This window comes from Rhagoletis pomonella, unplaced genomic scaffold (assembly GCF_013731165.1).
Source record: "Rhagoletis pomonella isolate Grant_MI unplaced genomic scaffold, Rhpom_1.0 Rhpom_scaffold_00014, whole genome shotgun sequence".
NCBI lineage: Eukaryota > Metazoa > Arthropoda > Insecta > Diptera > Tephritidae > Rhagoletis > Rhagoletis pomonella.
The window spans coordinates 3,179,812-3,194,136 of NW_023458568.1; the positions used below are offsets into that span (position 1 = coordinate 3,179,812).

At 35.8% G+C, this 14,325-nt stretch overlaps 1 protein-coding gene across 2 annotated transcripts in view; it reads left to right on the top strand.

The window, feature by feature from the left end:
- The window catches only part of LOC118749173 (E3 ubiquitin-protein ligase listerin-like), a gene marked incomplete in the record, with an annotated part of 227,841 nt that overhangs the window by 128,292 nt on the left and 85,224 nt on the right, over window positions 1-14,325 (top strand). For both annotated transcript variants that reach the window (XM_036483948.1, XM_036483949.1), the window contains 1 exon segment: window positions 1,784-1,943. In XM_036483948.1, the coding sequence (XP_036339841.1) occupies window positions 1,784-1,943 (160 nt within the window).

Here is a 14,325-nt window from a genome sequence, read left to right on the forward strand (position 1 = left end):
TTCCTAATAAACAATCGTGGTACGAAGCTCAATAAAAATAAAAAAAATAAAAAAATAAAAATGTTAACAAGCCACAATAACATTGACAAATACATAGTTTAGGAAGAGCCTGCCTGAAACTATACAAAAAAGCAAATAAGCAAATGGATGTATAGAATTGACAACAACAACCACGCTGTCGAGTTTAAATAGCGGCAAATCAGCTGCACTTGATAGTAGTTGGTTGAATAAGGAAAATGAATTAGCAACAAGAGTTTACGGGATGTACATAGCTCAGTGGTTAACGCTACTGACTTTGAACATCGAATTCGCAGGTTCGATCCCTGCTGAAGTGGAGAAAAAAGATATCTGATGAGGAGATGTGGTGATCTCCGAAATAGTGCTATAACTTCTACCGCTTAGACTTTGTTGCTTTTTCAATTTTTCTTAATAAACAATCGTGGTACGAAGCTCAATAAAAATATTAAAAAAAAACAAAAATGTTAATAAGCCACAATAACACTGACTAACACTGATTTCGTTTGTTCCAAAAAATTTAGTTCTTCCATGGTGCAAAATGTGTTTGATGTTAAGCAGTGTATTGCTCAGCTTTGCGTTCAACATTTGCAATTTGTTCAACAACTCTACGCAGGGTTGCCCGGAAAAAAGTTGAATGGCTAAAAATATCAAAATATGAAAAAATATCGAAATATTCGCGTTTGCATTCAACGTCTGGTTGAGCGCCCCTTCAACTCATTGCTTCCAACGAAGTTGGTCGCCAGCTAACATTTAGCCATTCAACTTTTCTTTCGTGCAACCCTGCGTTTTACACTGTTTTACACTCAACCCTGTAAAAGTGCATGTTTTGCCTACTTATCCTTATCGGGCTCACGCATTTCAAAATATTGCCATTTTAAGCAATCTTTGCCATTTAGGCAACCATCTCCCTTGACCAAGCATCAAAGGGCAGAGGATGTGCCGTTTTTGCCTTATTCGAGTGCAATATTTGAAGCAACGAACACAGAATTTTCCTCTTCTACTAACTGTTCAGAAATATCGGTGTCGCTGTATCGCACAAGTGCTCTGCAATGACCAAGTATTTTAACACCTAATGGCCTGTATGCAGATCTCAAGAAAACGACATTTTTGATACTTCACAGCCTGTTGCCTCACTCTTTCCTCAAGAAATAATGGAACGGGCACATATTTCTGTTGCAAACCTGGGTTGCCTTGTGCTCTTTTTTCACAAAAAACTTTAGAAAACCGTAGTAGAAAGCGTAGCAAACTCCTTAAGAACTGCGTGCTGACTTAAGGAAATAATAAATAAATAAAATCTAAATCTATCTCAAATGTTGGTAAATAGTCCATATTTGGAAGAATAATAGAGGCACTTCAGAACTTTCACACAAAAATGTAACAATTCCCCTCTGCAATGAAGAATTGTTCACGGAGAAAAAGGCTTGAACCGACACTGCGGGCACAAAAATATGTAAACAGAGTACAATTTAGCACTTAAGCCAAAATTCCTTTCGCTATATCTTTGTAACGGTACTTCGTAGAACTTTGAAATTTTGACGCTGGTGCGTATGGTGGTAAGTAATCGATTTATGTTCGTTTACCCGTGTCATTGGTCGGTTTTACTATGCAAATACTCCACGGTGGGACGTAAAGTTACAGACATAATTTAAAAGGGGTAAAATTCAAATAAGTGACTTTATTATTATCGCAGATTAATTATATTATTATATTATATTAATTATATATACATACCTGTTAAATATTATTCTTTATATACTTTTTATAGTTTTAAAATATCCGAAATCGACGAGTTTGTTGAGGTCGACAATCAAAAGGCCTTCAGCTATATGTATATTTGGGACTGCGTAATATATGCGTGTGTCACATCGCCTCTTTTTGTACGGACAATTTATACTTCGTGGCTGTTTGAACATAAGTTTATAGAGGTAAGTAAATAAATAACTCTATGTAGTTATGAAAATATACTTTTCCCGAGACATCGGTCAGTCAAAAAAGTTTAGGTACATACAGTGTTTTATGCAATACGGTCAACTGTTTTCTAGTTATTTTATTTTTCGCAAACTTTTTATAAAAATATGGTTATTTCTACAACAAAAATCCCATAAATCAGAGTTCCCAACCTTGCGCAAAATTAAAGAAAATTCTGCAAATTTCCATGAAAATATTGCACTCTTTAGACTAAAGTATGCAGTTTTTTAGTACAGTAAAGTGCAAGTCTGAGGAAGCTAGGACTTACCATTAATTTTTGACAACTTTGTTTGTTGAAGGTGTCGCTCATATTCTCCATATAAAAAACATATCGAAGATTATTACTAAAATTAAATGGGCTAGAAACCTGCATACTACTTTTTTATACCCGAGCGCACTTGTGCACAACGGTATATTAATTTTGTTCACATAACGGTTGTTTGTAACAGCCAAAACGAATCGAGATAGATATAGACAAATGTATACATAAACGATCAGGATGAAAAAAGAAATCGATTAAGCCATGTCTGTCTGTCCGTCCGTCTGTCCGTCCGTCCGTGTACACGATAACTCGAGCAAAAATTGAGATATCTCAACGAAATTTGGTATGTAGGTTTCCCTTATTCCAAGGTAGGTTGGTATTGAAAATGGGCGAAATCGGACTGTAACCACGCCCACTTCCCATATAACGGTAATTTCCAGAAATACGAAAACTGCGATATTTTAGTAACTACTGAAGATAATTCACTCAAAATTGATATTTACAATAACTTTTAGACGAAAAATAAGAATATTATAAATTTTTGGAAAATGGGCGTAGCCACGCCCACTTATGGTTACATGTGTATATCTTGGTAACCGCTGCACCAATTTCTTCCAAACTTGGCACAGTTGTTGGCTTTGATACAGCATACTAAATGGCCGAAAAATTAAAAAATAGGACAATAACCACGCCTACATCCCATATAACGGTAATTTTCGGAAATACGAAAACTGCGATATTTTAGTAACTACTGAAGATTATTCACTCAAAATTAATATTTACAAAAATTTTTAGACGACAACTAAGAGTGTTATAAATTTTTGGAAAATGGGCGGAGCCACGCCCACTTATGGTTACATGTGTATATCTCGGGAGCCGCTGCACTAATTTCTTCCATACTTGGCACAGTTGTTTGCCTTGGTACAGCATAAAAAATCGCCGAAAATTTTTGAAATCGGACGATAACCACGCACACATCCCATATAACGGTAATTTAGAGAAATACAAAATCTTCGATAAATCAGTAAATATTGAAGCTAATTTATTCAAAATTGATGCTTGCCACAATTCTTTACCAAGAAATACGTTAATGGTACAATTTTGGAAAACGGGCGTGGCACCGCCCACTTATGATCACATATATGTATATCGGTAACCGTTCTACCAATTTGTACCAAACTCGGTGTGGTTATTGTGCTTGCCACATATTATTGAAATCGGACTAAAATTACGGCCGCTTTTCATATAACGGCAAATTTCAGAAATGCTTGAAACTTCAATATTTCGAAATTTAAGGTATCTAGCGGTAGGTTTCGGAAAGGTGAAAAAACATATATATTTAATACTTGCGCCGGGTATTTAATGTTCGGCTCCGCCCGAACTTAGACTTTTTTACTTGTTTCTAAATGGTATAATTAAAAAGTGCAATATTTTAAAGAAAAGGTTTTGAACACTTATTTTTAGGGCTTTTGTCGTAGAATTAACCACATTTTTAATAAAAAAGTTGTGAAAAACCAATTATTTATGAAATAGTTGCCCGTATTGCAAAAAACCAGATGTACCTGAACTTTATTGACTAACTCTATAGCATAAAATTGTAGTTTAACTCAGGATGAAAAATAGTGCACTCCCAGAATTTTCAGTTGGAGTTTTAACCAAAGACTCCCTGATTTAATATTCATAGGCAACTTTCTATTCTATAAGCAAATTTTTTTTATGTAAATGGGCTGAGTCTTGGTCAAATAAGACCAAATTAGCTTATTTCCTATGTTACATACATATGTACATATTAGGGCTGATGATACTCGGGTACACGATTGCCGGTTAAACGAAAAACACTCAGGTAATGCGACGTAAAGCTTCTTGTTTAATCTTTTTCGTGAGGATAAATATTTTTTCAGTGAGAAAATTTTCCTTTAATATTTTTTTTTTAAGTCTAGAATGTACACGACTATGTATTAGGGTGCCCGTCGAAAATGTTTTTTTTTTTGGAAATTTCAAGACCCTACACCCTTTATGTTATTCGTTTTTATGAGAAATATTATTACCTATTTTTATACATTTTCTAAAGGTCATTTAGAGGTTGCGACCTGTCGATTTATGTCTGAAAATACGATTTTGTAGATTTATGAGTTTTTAAATGACTATTTTTGATTCGATTTCAAAGATCGGATATGATCTGAGAAGAGGATACGTATATAGGCCTTTAAAATGGTATATAATATTCTATTGTTGGACTTGGCTTGTTGGGATTTTTATAGGGTAATTTAAAAAAAAAAACCCATATTTCTCTTAGTTTTTATAAATTTTGACCATCGATAACTTCCACAAATTCAAAATATTTGGTACTGTCCAAAATTAATTCTATTTCTAAATAAACTGATAGCTCATTTATTGCAATTGCGTAAAAATTGTCGAAGTTAGTTGTATACATCAATTTTGAATAAATATTGATGAACTCCTTAGCCACACTGCTCAACAAATCTGGAATTCCGGTACATATACACATATAAATTCACGCCGTATTTAAGAAAAGTCGCCTAAATTCGACAATTTTTACGCGAATTCAATAAATGAGGTATCAGTTTATTTCAAAATAGATTTAATTTTTGATAGTACTCCATATTTTGAAATTATAGAAATTATCAGTGTTCAAAATTTAAAAAAATTAAGAGAAATATGGGTATTTTTTTTAAATTTACCCGATAAAAAATATCAACTAAAAATGCCTTCTCAGATCATATTTGGTCTTTGAAATCGAATCAAAAATAGTCTTTCAAAAGCTCATAAATCTACAAAATCCTATTTTCTCGCATAAATCGGCCGGTCGCGACCTTTTAAAGACGTGTAAAAAATCTATAAAAATAGGCAATATTATTTCTCATAAAAACGAATAAAATTAGGGGGTAGGGTCTTGAAATTTCCAAATGAAGCATTTTCGATTGGCACCCAGCTATGTACACGTGACCGCTGTAACGGTTTCACATGGCTTGCGTTCCCGATCGCAGTGTGGCCCTGAAAAGCGGCATCTTTTTTCACTCACTGCACCTCCTTGACACTCGTCACCGTACCAGTTGTTCTTTCGGGCTCGCTGAAATCCGACTATTTCTTCGGCGGCGCACAGTGGGGCAAACAAGGTTGATGTGGATAAATCAATTTTGAGAGCCCAAATATGAACCGATTTCAAGTTTCTTTTTTTTTTAAGATAACTGAAATTCGCGTCGATCTATTCCTGGCAATATTTTAAGAAAGCTCCAGTTTTTGCTTATGTTGAAAAATTAATGAAAAATCATTTGTACGTTTGAATGCTTCCACTTTCTTAGAAAATACTTGAAATTAATTTCAAATGTCTGCAATTATTTAAAAAATTATTCGTAAACATTTTTCCATAGGACACATTTAATTAAAAAATATATTCAATTTGTTATCTTTACTAATATATATTTTGAAAGCCGTTTTTTCTGTTCGAAAAACTCGAGAACGACTGTACCGATATTTTTGAAATTTTGGACATCAAATCTAGACTCTCCAGGGATGATAATAGAAGAAAAATAATTTCGATATATCAAGGGGCGTGGCAGCTCACATACAAACTGAAGTTTTCACACAACATGTCCCTGGAAGCATACATCGTAGAGTGCTGCAGCTTAGTATAGAGATATATGTGGTGAATCGGTTATCCAATTAGAATAAGGTATAGAACGCGGTTTAATTTAGATGAATTCGCGTTTATTTAGAACCTTTTGAGTAAATGATAAATAGTTTTGATTGACAATGAATTTAATTTAATTAGAAAAAAGAGCACAGCTTGTCCATCGAAAAATGTGATTGAAATTTACGACAAATCTATTAGCTTTACATCTTCGTGTGCACGTCTTACTGCGCCAAAAAACCGCAAAACCCATCTTTTAAAGCCGTTACCGTTGATCGTTTTTCTTGCCAAGTGCAGAGTGGTATGTCGTTTGTAGTTTGTGGTTTGTGGAACCTTTGTTTGGGGGTTGCCAACTTCCCACATTCGGCCATCCTTTTAAGCGTTCGACCCGAATGCTTCGTCGTCTTGGTCGTCGATTTGAACCCACGGCTTTATATACTCGGCACAAGTTGATGTATTAATCGGACCGTCGGAATTGGTGACTTTACGAACTTCATAGGAGTTATTACCTTTTACTTTGGTTATTTGGTACGGTCCCAAAAATTTGGATTTCAGTTTAAGTCCGCTACCAAATTGAGTTCGTTTAATAGCAATTAAATCGCCGACTTTGTACTGATGTGCTGGCTTGCGTCTGCGGTTGTATGTTGTCCTATTTTCCCGCTGGACTTCTAGGATCTGCAACTTTGCCTGCTTTCGAAGGTCTTCACGCGTATTTATAAATGAAGAGGTAATTTCTTGTTGAATTAACTCGTGGATCTCATGATCTTCCTTTGTTCTCATCTTCGTGCGGAATAACAGTTCAAAAGGAGTTGTATTGATGCTTCTCGTGAATGTTGAATTAATTGCCTGTTGAACTTTATCTACGAATTTGTACCACTTCGTAGGGTCGCCACTGCTGAGTTTAGCCAATACTGAGATGACAATTGCGTTTAATCTCTCCACTTGTCCATTCATGCGTGGCAATCCGGTTGTTATTTGAACCAGCTAGATGTTTTCGTCGTTACAGTAAGCTTGAAAATCTGTTGAGGTAAAGGCCGTGCCTCTATCGGTGATTATGTGGGAAGGGTTTCCCCAGGAAACACTTTGGTTGCGTAACTTGGTTATAACCTCTTTCGTCGTGGTTGATTTTGTGGGGTATAGCCAACAAAACTTCGTGAATGCGTCTGTTACAGTTAAAGTATGCCTATACTGCTTGCTGGTTGATTCCAGTGGCCCCAAAAAAATCGATGTGGAAGGTGTGCAAAGGTAAATCTTCCTTCTGCAAAGGCTGGAGTAGTCCTTCCTTTTTACCCGACTTACGGCTACTTAAAATACAGGGAACGCAACAAGCGATGTGTCGTTTGATTTTTTCGTCGATACGTGGTATAAAAAATTCATTTAATATTAGCTCCTTTGTTTTCTTCACAGAGAAATGTCCTCTGGAATGCGCACGACCTATGATTTGCTCATGCATACTCTCTGGTACGACGACCAACTCGGAATCATTAACAAGCTTGTGGAGAATATCTGATTTTAAGAAATAGCCATCGTATTCACAGTTGCTATTCAGAACGGCTCGAATAGCTTTTAGCGCCTCATCGTGCATTTGTGCTTGACAAATTCTGATAATGAGGTCATCGTCCCTTATCATCATGACTGTATGGTTGCTGAGTGGGGCTACGTGTCTCATGCGAGACCCAGCACGATGTTCTACTACGTAATCGAACTGTTGTAAGAGCAAAATCCATCGTGCTTCACGCGTACACAAGTTTCGCTTCTCTAGTGTTTTTGTAAATGCATCACAATCTGTGATGAGCTTGAACCGAATGCCCAATAAATACACTCCGTTGTTTTCTTACTCATGTACTAGCTGGTGTAGCTGGCCGTCATTTGGAGATTTCTGTAGTAGAACTGCTCCGTATCCGTCTATCGAAGCGTCCGTATGCAATTCTGTTTCGTATTTTTGATTGTATATGCCTAGTACTGGGTTATGGGTTAGTGCCTTCTTTAGAGAGTTAAACGCTTGTTCTTCTTTTGCGTCAATGTGAAATTTATTATTATGCTTCGGCAGGTCTGTCAACGGTTTGGCAGTAATGGAATAACTCGGGATAAATTTTCGAAAATACCAAGCCAAGCCTAGAAAACTTAATAACTGCTTATGTGTCTTTGGTAGTTTATAATTATGCACAGCTTCTATCTTTCCGGGTGCTGGACGGGGTTTATGATCTTCGATTATATAACCGAGGAATTCGACTTGTTTCTTTAAGAATTGGCATTTTGCCAGATTTATTTATAAACCATAGTCGCGGCAGGTGTTAAAAACCTCAGTTAAATTTTCTAAAGCCTGCTCCTCATTTATTGCAGGGATAATAGCGTCATCAATGTACGGTAGCGCAATGCCCCTACGTGAAAGATTTCTGAATATCGCATTAACATGTTTCTGAAAAACTCCAGGTGAATTCGACAAACCGAAGGGCACTTTACAAAATTGGTACTGTCCACTTTTTGTTACAAACGACGTATATTTTCTGCTCGATGGCGCGACAGGTACGTGGAAAAATACATTTTTTAAGTCAATGGTGCTGAAGATTGTTGCGTCTTGCAGAAGATCCAACTGATCATCTATGAGGGGAAGTGGAAAGTGATCTTTAACTATTACTTTATTTATTCGCCTGAAATCAATGCATAGTCGTTGTGAACCATCGCGTTTTTTCACTAAGACCACTGGGCTGCTAAACTGAGTGCGAAATTTCAATAATGCCGTCGTTTAGCCACTCGTCTATCTATGCCTCTACAATATTTGCTTCAGAGAATGGCAGTCTACGTGGTCTTGAAAATACTGGAGTCTCATCACTTAATACTATATGCATTTCAACGTTCGTTGTTTTAGACTTCGATGGTTTATATTTCGCAACCAAATCATACACTTTTTGCTTTGCACCTTTACTAGCGCTGATATCAATGTCGAGCTCAGGTTTTTCTACGATCGCACCGACCTTCATAAAAGAAACTTCGGCACCCACGTCCTCATCACTATGCAAACATCTGATTTGAACACCGTTGCGATTGATGGTAATTTACCTTTCAAACATAATTCTTCCCCAAGAATCACTTTTATGTCCATGCACCTCGAGGGTACCACGTAAAATCTTAAATCAAATATGTTTTTGTCTATTTCTATTTCTTGATTAATATATCCGCATGGTTTTATTTTGTTATCGTTCGAATTTCCACCAAATCCGACTAGAGTCACTTTACATTCGTGTAGTTTAGGGCATTTTAAATTATTGTAAACGTCTTGTGTAATTATGTTAAATTTACTCCCGGTATCGAACAAAGCTGTATATGTTTTACTACCGATTGTTACTTCTTTGCTAGTTAAGTCGTGTTTTACGAACAATTAACGCGTATTTGAGTTTGCGGGACTTTTCTTTGTATCGCTGTATTCTTTGGAAATATGGAATCGATTACATTTGAAGCACTTTCTACCCTTTTCTTTATCTATGTAATTAGCCGACAAATGACCCTTCGCACCGCAATTAAAACAACTTATTTCTTTTCTTTCGCCTTTATTAGAGTTATTTTTCACTGTTGTCTTCAACTGTTTTTTCGAATAGTTTGCGCGCATCGCTTCGTAGCACTTTAGTTTTTCTTTAAAATCGTGAAAATTCTTTGCACCATACAAAATTGATTTATTTACACAAATGTCATTAATTCCGTCGATTACGTATTGAATAAACGCATCTTGTTTAATGTCACCGCGACTCGCAATTTCTTTCATATTGTAAAAATACTCTTTTATGCTTTCACCTTCTTTCATTCTTCTATCACATAGTTGCTTGTGCAACTGCGCGCTGTTGTTTGTGGAGTTGAATTCGCACAGAATCGCACTTTTTAAGCTGCCCCATGAGTTAAGTCCTTTTTCACTAAATACAAAAAGTTTTGCTACTCCTCTTAGGGCTTGTTTCGCGAAAACCAACTTTTGGAAACTATTCCAGTTCATTAACGTACTTTGTTCTTCGAATTCTTGCACCCAAATTTCTACCGGCATTTCATCCGAGCCATCAAAAATTCTGATTGAGTCTTCAATATCCCGAAACGTCATCGCAAATTTTGGCATTTCTTTTGATTCGCGCATATCACCGTAGCTTTTGTTCATGTTGACACTTTTTGTTCCGCTTTCGTCGTTAGGTGCACGATTTTCGCCGCACCTTTTTGGCTCCGCGCAATGTTCTACTCCTTTGTAACTTTCGCCGTTGTCATCTTCAACTCTGCATTCGCCTTCACCGTCACATTCGTCGTATTCATCATCATCTTCGTCGTTTTTACGTTCGGTAAGTAGATGATTGTGTCGCAAATTCCTGAAGATGTGTAAGTGAACATCGGCTACGCTATAATCGATGCCCATAGAGTTACAAATAATCACTAAGTCGAGGTCGCTCAGCACATCACTATCGTATTTTCTCTTGTCCTCATATTCTTTGCTGTGCTCGTCGAATTCAAAGTCTTGAAATTCACGTAGTCGTTGACGATTATTTCGGTCACCTTCCGTGTGAAAAATGTATTTGTGCATAGCTACTATGCTAGAGTTGCTGCCATGGCGCAGACTGCTACGCATGAAGTCGTTTAAACAGGCCATTTTAAGCAAACTCTCACGATGTAACTAAGCGAAATGTTGGCGAATTGATCGATGTTATACTTCTTCGTTATTGTACTATCTCGCGTCTCGAAATTTTGTCTTTTTATATTGACGAAACTTTTGGCTGAGCCCCCAAAATATGTGGTGAATCGGTTATCCAATTAGAATAAGGTATATAACGCGGTTTAAATCAGATGAATTCACGTTTATTTAGAACCTTTTGAGTAAATGATAAATTGTTTTGATTGACAATGAATTTAATTTAATTAGAAAAAAAGAGCACAGCTTGTCCCTCGAAAAATGTGATTGAAAAGTGAAAGATTACGACAAATCTATTAGCTTTACGTCTTCGTGTGCTCGTCTTACTGCGCCAAAAAACCGCAAAACCCGTCTTTTAAAGCCGCTACCGTGGGCCGTTTTTCTTGCCAAGTGCAGAGTGCTATGTCGTTTGTAGTTTGTGGTTTGTGGAACCTTTGTTTGGGGGTTGCCAACTTCCCACAAATATAATATCAATGCCAAACTCTTTTCCGTGAGTTATAAAAAAGGGGGCGTGGCATCTCCCATACAAACTGAATTTCTCACATTAGAATGCGTATGTGGTGTACAGCTGTTCTGGAGTTTTTGGAGCAGAAAACAAACGGCTTTCATAATATATATAACTATATATCAGTGGCTAAATGGGTCCTTTCGCGATGGCAAGGCTGGCACTACCGCTCGCGAAACCACCGCCCACAGAGGTCCTCATCAGCACCACATCCTAACACACACACACATCTACCCATATTAAACAAAACACTTTGACATTTCACTTATCCATTTACTTTGTACACACACTACACATGTAATACACATACACACACGCACTTGTATGCAGACAGATCGTTAACAGATCCGTGCGGACGAGTCCAAGCAGCCCCCCGATTCTTTGAATAAACCTTCGCAAATAAAACTCTGAAAATTGCTTATTGTGATTTATTCATGAGCAAAAAGAAGAAAAACTAAACGTCAATAACAAATAAACAAAAATAAACCGAGATTACAGTCACAATAGCACTTCAATACTTTTACAATACTAATTGCCTATGTCAGTCGGTAGATGGCGCGCTATAGGGGTTTCCTTTGTTCATGAATTATGAGGTCAAAAATGTATACAGAATAAGGTACGAATTCGTAAAGTGAGCACAACATTTTTTTATACAATTACGATCTTTTAAAAGGCCTATCCGTTAATAAGTAGGTAATCTGTTATTAATTTTTTACAGTAAAATATTTACTATTGAAGTAATAAATACAATACAATTTGTTCCAAGTAATTCACATTAAATTAAGATTTTTCATTCTAAATGTAGTGAATATACTTACATAAATTCAAATATAAAAGCCGAAAACCATATTGTGATCGTATTGGGATTCGATTTTGCAACCGCGCTTTACGCGCTACTACGCATACCGTAAGTATAAACTGTTGAAAATTATATAAAGTCTTCACAACTAACAAAATCGTTCACGTCAAAATCTAAATCTTTAACATAAAATGCTTTTTGTATTCCTCAGTTCTTATATATATTTATATACGAGCATATATCTTTACTTATAAATACAGCATCAATAAAACATTATTTCTTTATAAAAAATTGTAAATACACTATTTTCTCCCAATGGATTATTATGTCTAAAATAATATCAGAAAACACTTAAATATTTAACTATAAAAATAAAAAGTTACAAATAACATTTTTTTCAAAACTTTTGATTAGTATTGATAGCTGCTAAATATTTATGCAGCTTTTTTTTAGTTTTCATGATTTCATGAAATCATTCACGAATTCTTACTCAATACTGCAAAATAAACCACACAATTCGTACATGAACGAAGCCGTTAAAGCGCGTCATCTGTGGCATCACCATAATAACACTTAACTTCAAAATACTGTGCTATTGTGACTTCAAGCTCAAACATAACTGTAATCCAAATAAAAGGAATTTCAATAATAAGAATTGTAGCAGGCTGCGCTGTCAGTTAAAAATATTCACTTTTTCCTCTTATGATAAAAGCTGAGAAATATATTTATCGCGTAAATTGTAGATACGGTAAGTACATTCATATGTATATTGGTATTATGGTATTTTTTGTAAATTTCGCATCACAATCTTATTTGCAGCCAATATTGTTTCTGGCTACTGTCGGAAAAATATTCGGATATTCCTTTTATGAGAACTGCTAAGCAATACATTTATTACGAGTATTATTGGTATGATAAGCATATCGGTGTTTGGTATTATGGTATTTTTGGTGATTTTCAATTCAACATTTCATTTACGGAAAAATCCAAAATTTCCATTAGATATACTGGCATATTGCGTTTATCTAATAAGGTCTACATAAAATCGGTAACCTTATAATTTCAAAAAGTTATTTTGTTGATCGAAATGACCATTTTTACTACTATAGGATTCAATTTAATATAATTACGCATAACAATGCCTCGAAAAAAGTGTATGGGAGTGTCAGCTGATCGCAAAAAACGTAATTGCCTTCCAATAAACCAAGATATGCAACTACGGCAGATATATTTGCAACGAGCTAGGGAATGTATGCAGAACCAAATGCAGAAACAACTGGCCGAACAAAGGCCAAAATTCACTCCCCAATTTAGTAGTGTTTTGGTGCCATCATATTTTCAGCGATTAAGTGAAGTTGTCAGTGCAAGGAGGCGGCAAGAAAAGCTACCAAAGACGTATTGCGGTGCACGTCTCTTCCTTAAAGACGATGAGATAGAATCAAATTGTGCTGAACGCATGGAAAAGATATGTGAGTTTTGCTCAGCTAAACTTTATCCAGGCGAGGCAGCTGATAATACCGCATCCATCTGTTGCCACAAGAGCAAGGAGAGTTTACCACCAATTTCTGTCTGCGATGAGCTGAAAGCGCAATGTTGACATCACAAAACACTATTTGGAGAATTTCCGTAAATTTAACAGCGGTCTTGCGTTTGCTTCAGTGCAGGTGAACTTTGCCAATATTCCGGGTAGAGGACCATTTTGTTTTAAACTAGAGTAAGACGATTCTCAGATATTATTGTTTCTGTTAAAGAAACATTTAATCAAAAAGTTAATTCTGAATATATTTTCTCCTCCAATTTTGTAAACAAAGTAAGTGACACCATGTTTCCTTCAACTCATATATCAGTCAGTTTGTAATATGTTTTTATGTATGTACCTAATAAGTATAAGTTCTGATGTACTATAAATCTCATTAATGCTTTGTAATATATGTATAATAAAAATAAGGGCTTTATAAGAATAATTATTTCCGCGAACTATTAGAACAGTCTGCTTCTATCTGTGGCTACAAAGAGGGATGAGTTCACTGTGTATTTCTGTCTGCGCAGACTGCGCATGGGCCCGCTTGTAACTTTAAATTTCTGCTTTAGTTTATTTTTCGTGTTTCGTAACAGACTAAAGCCCAAAACATAAAAAATGCAAGTATCTACTTGCAGTAATTGCCCGGCAATACCACTTTTGCTTGTGCTCATATCAAGTAAAAGCAGGATTGCATACAAAATAAGCAACAGAACACAAAAGTCAGAAGTGTACCAACCAAATAAAAATTTAGCGCGAAAAATATTCCTACTTGTTGGCGAAACAAAGTAGAAAAAGAAGTAGCAGTAAATACTGCATATTTATGTGTGTAATCAGATTCTGTTACAGCTTCTAAAACCTATAAATAACACATATGAAAATCACCCAAATATAATACTGTTACGATTATCCTCGAAACCTTGAGGGATTACCCAAATATACTCG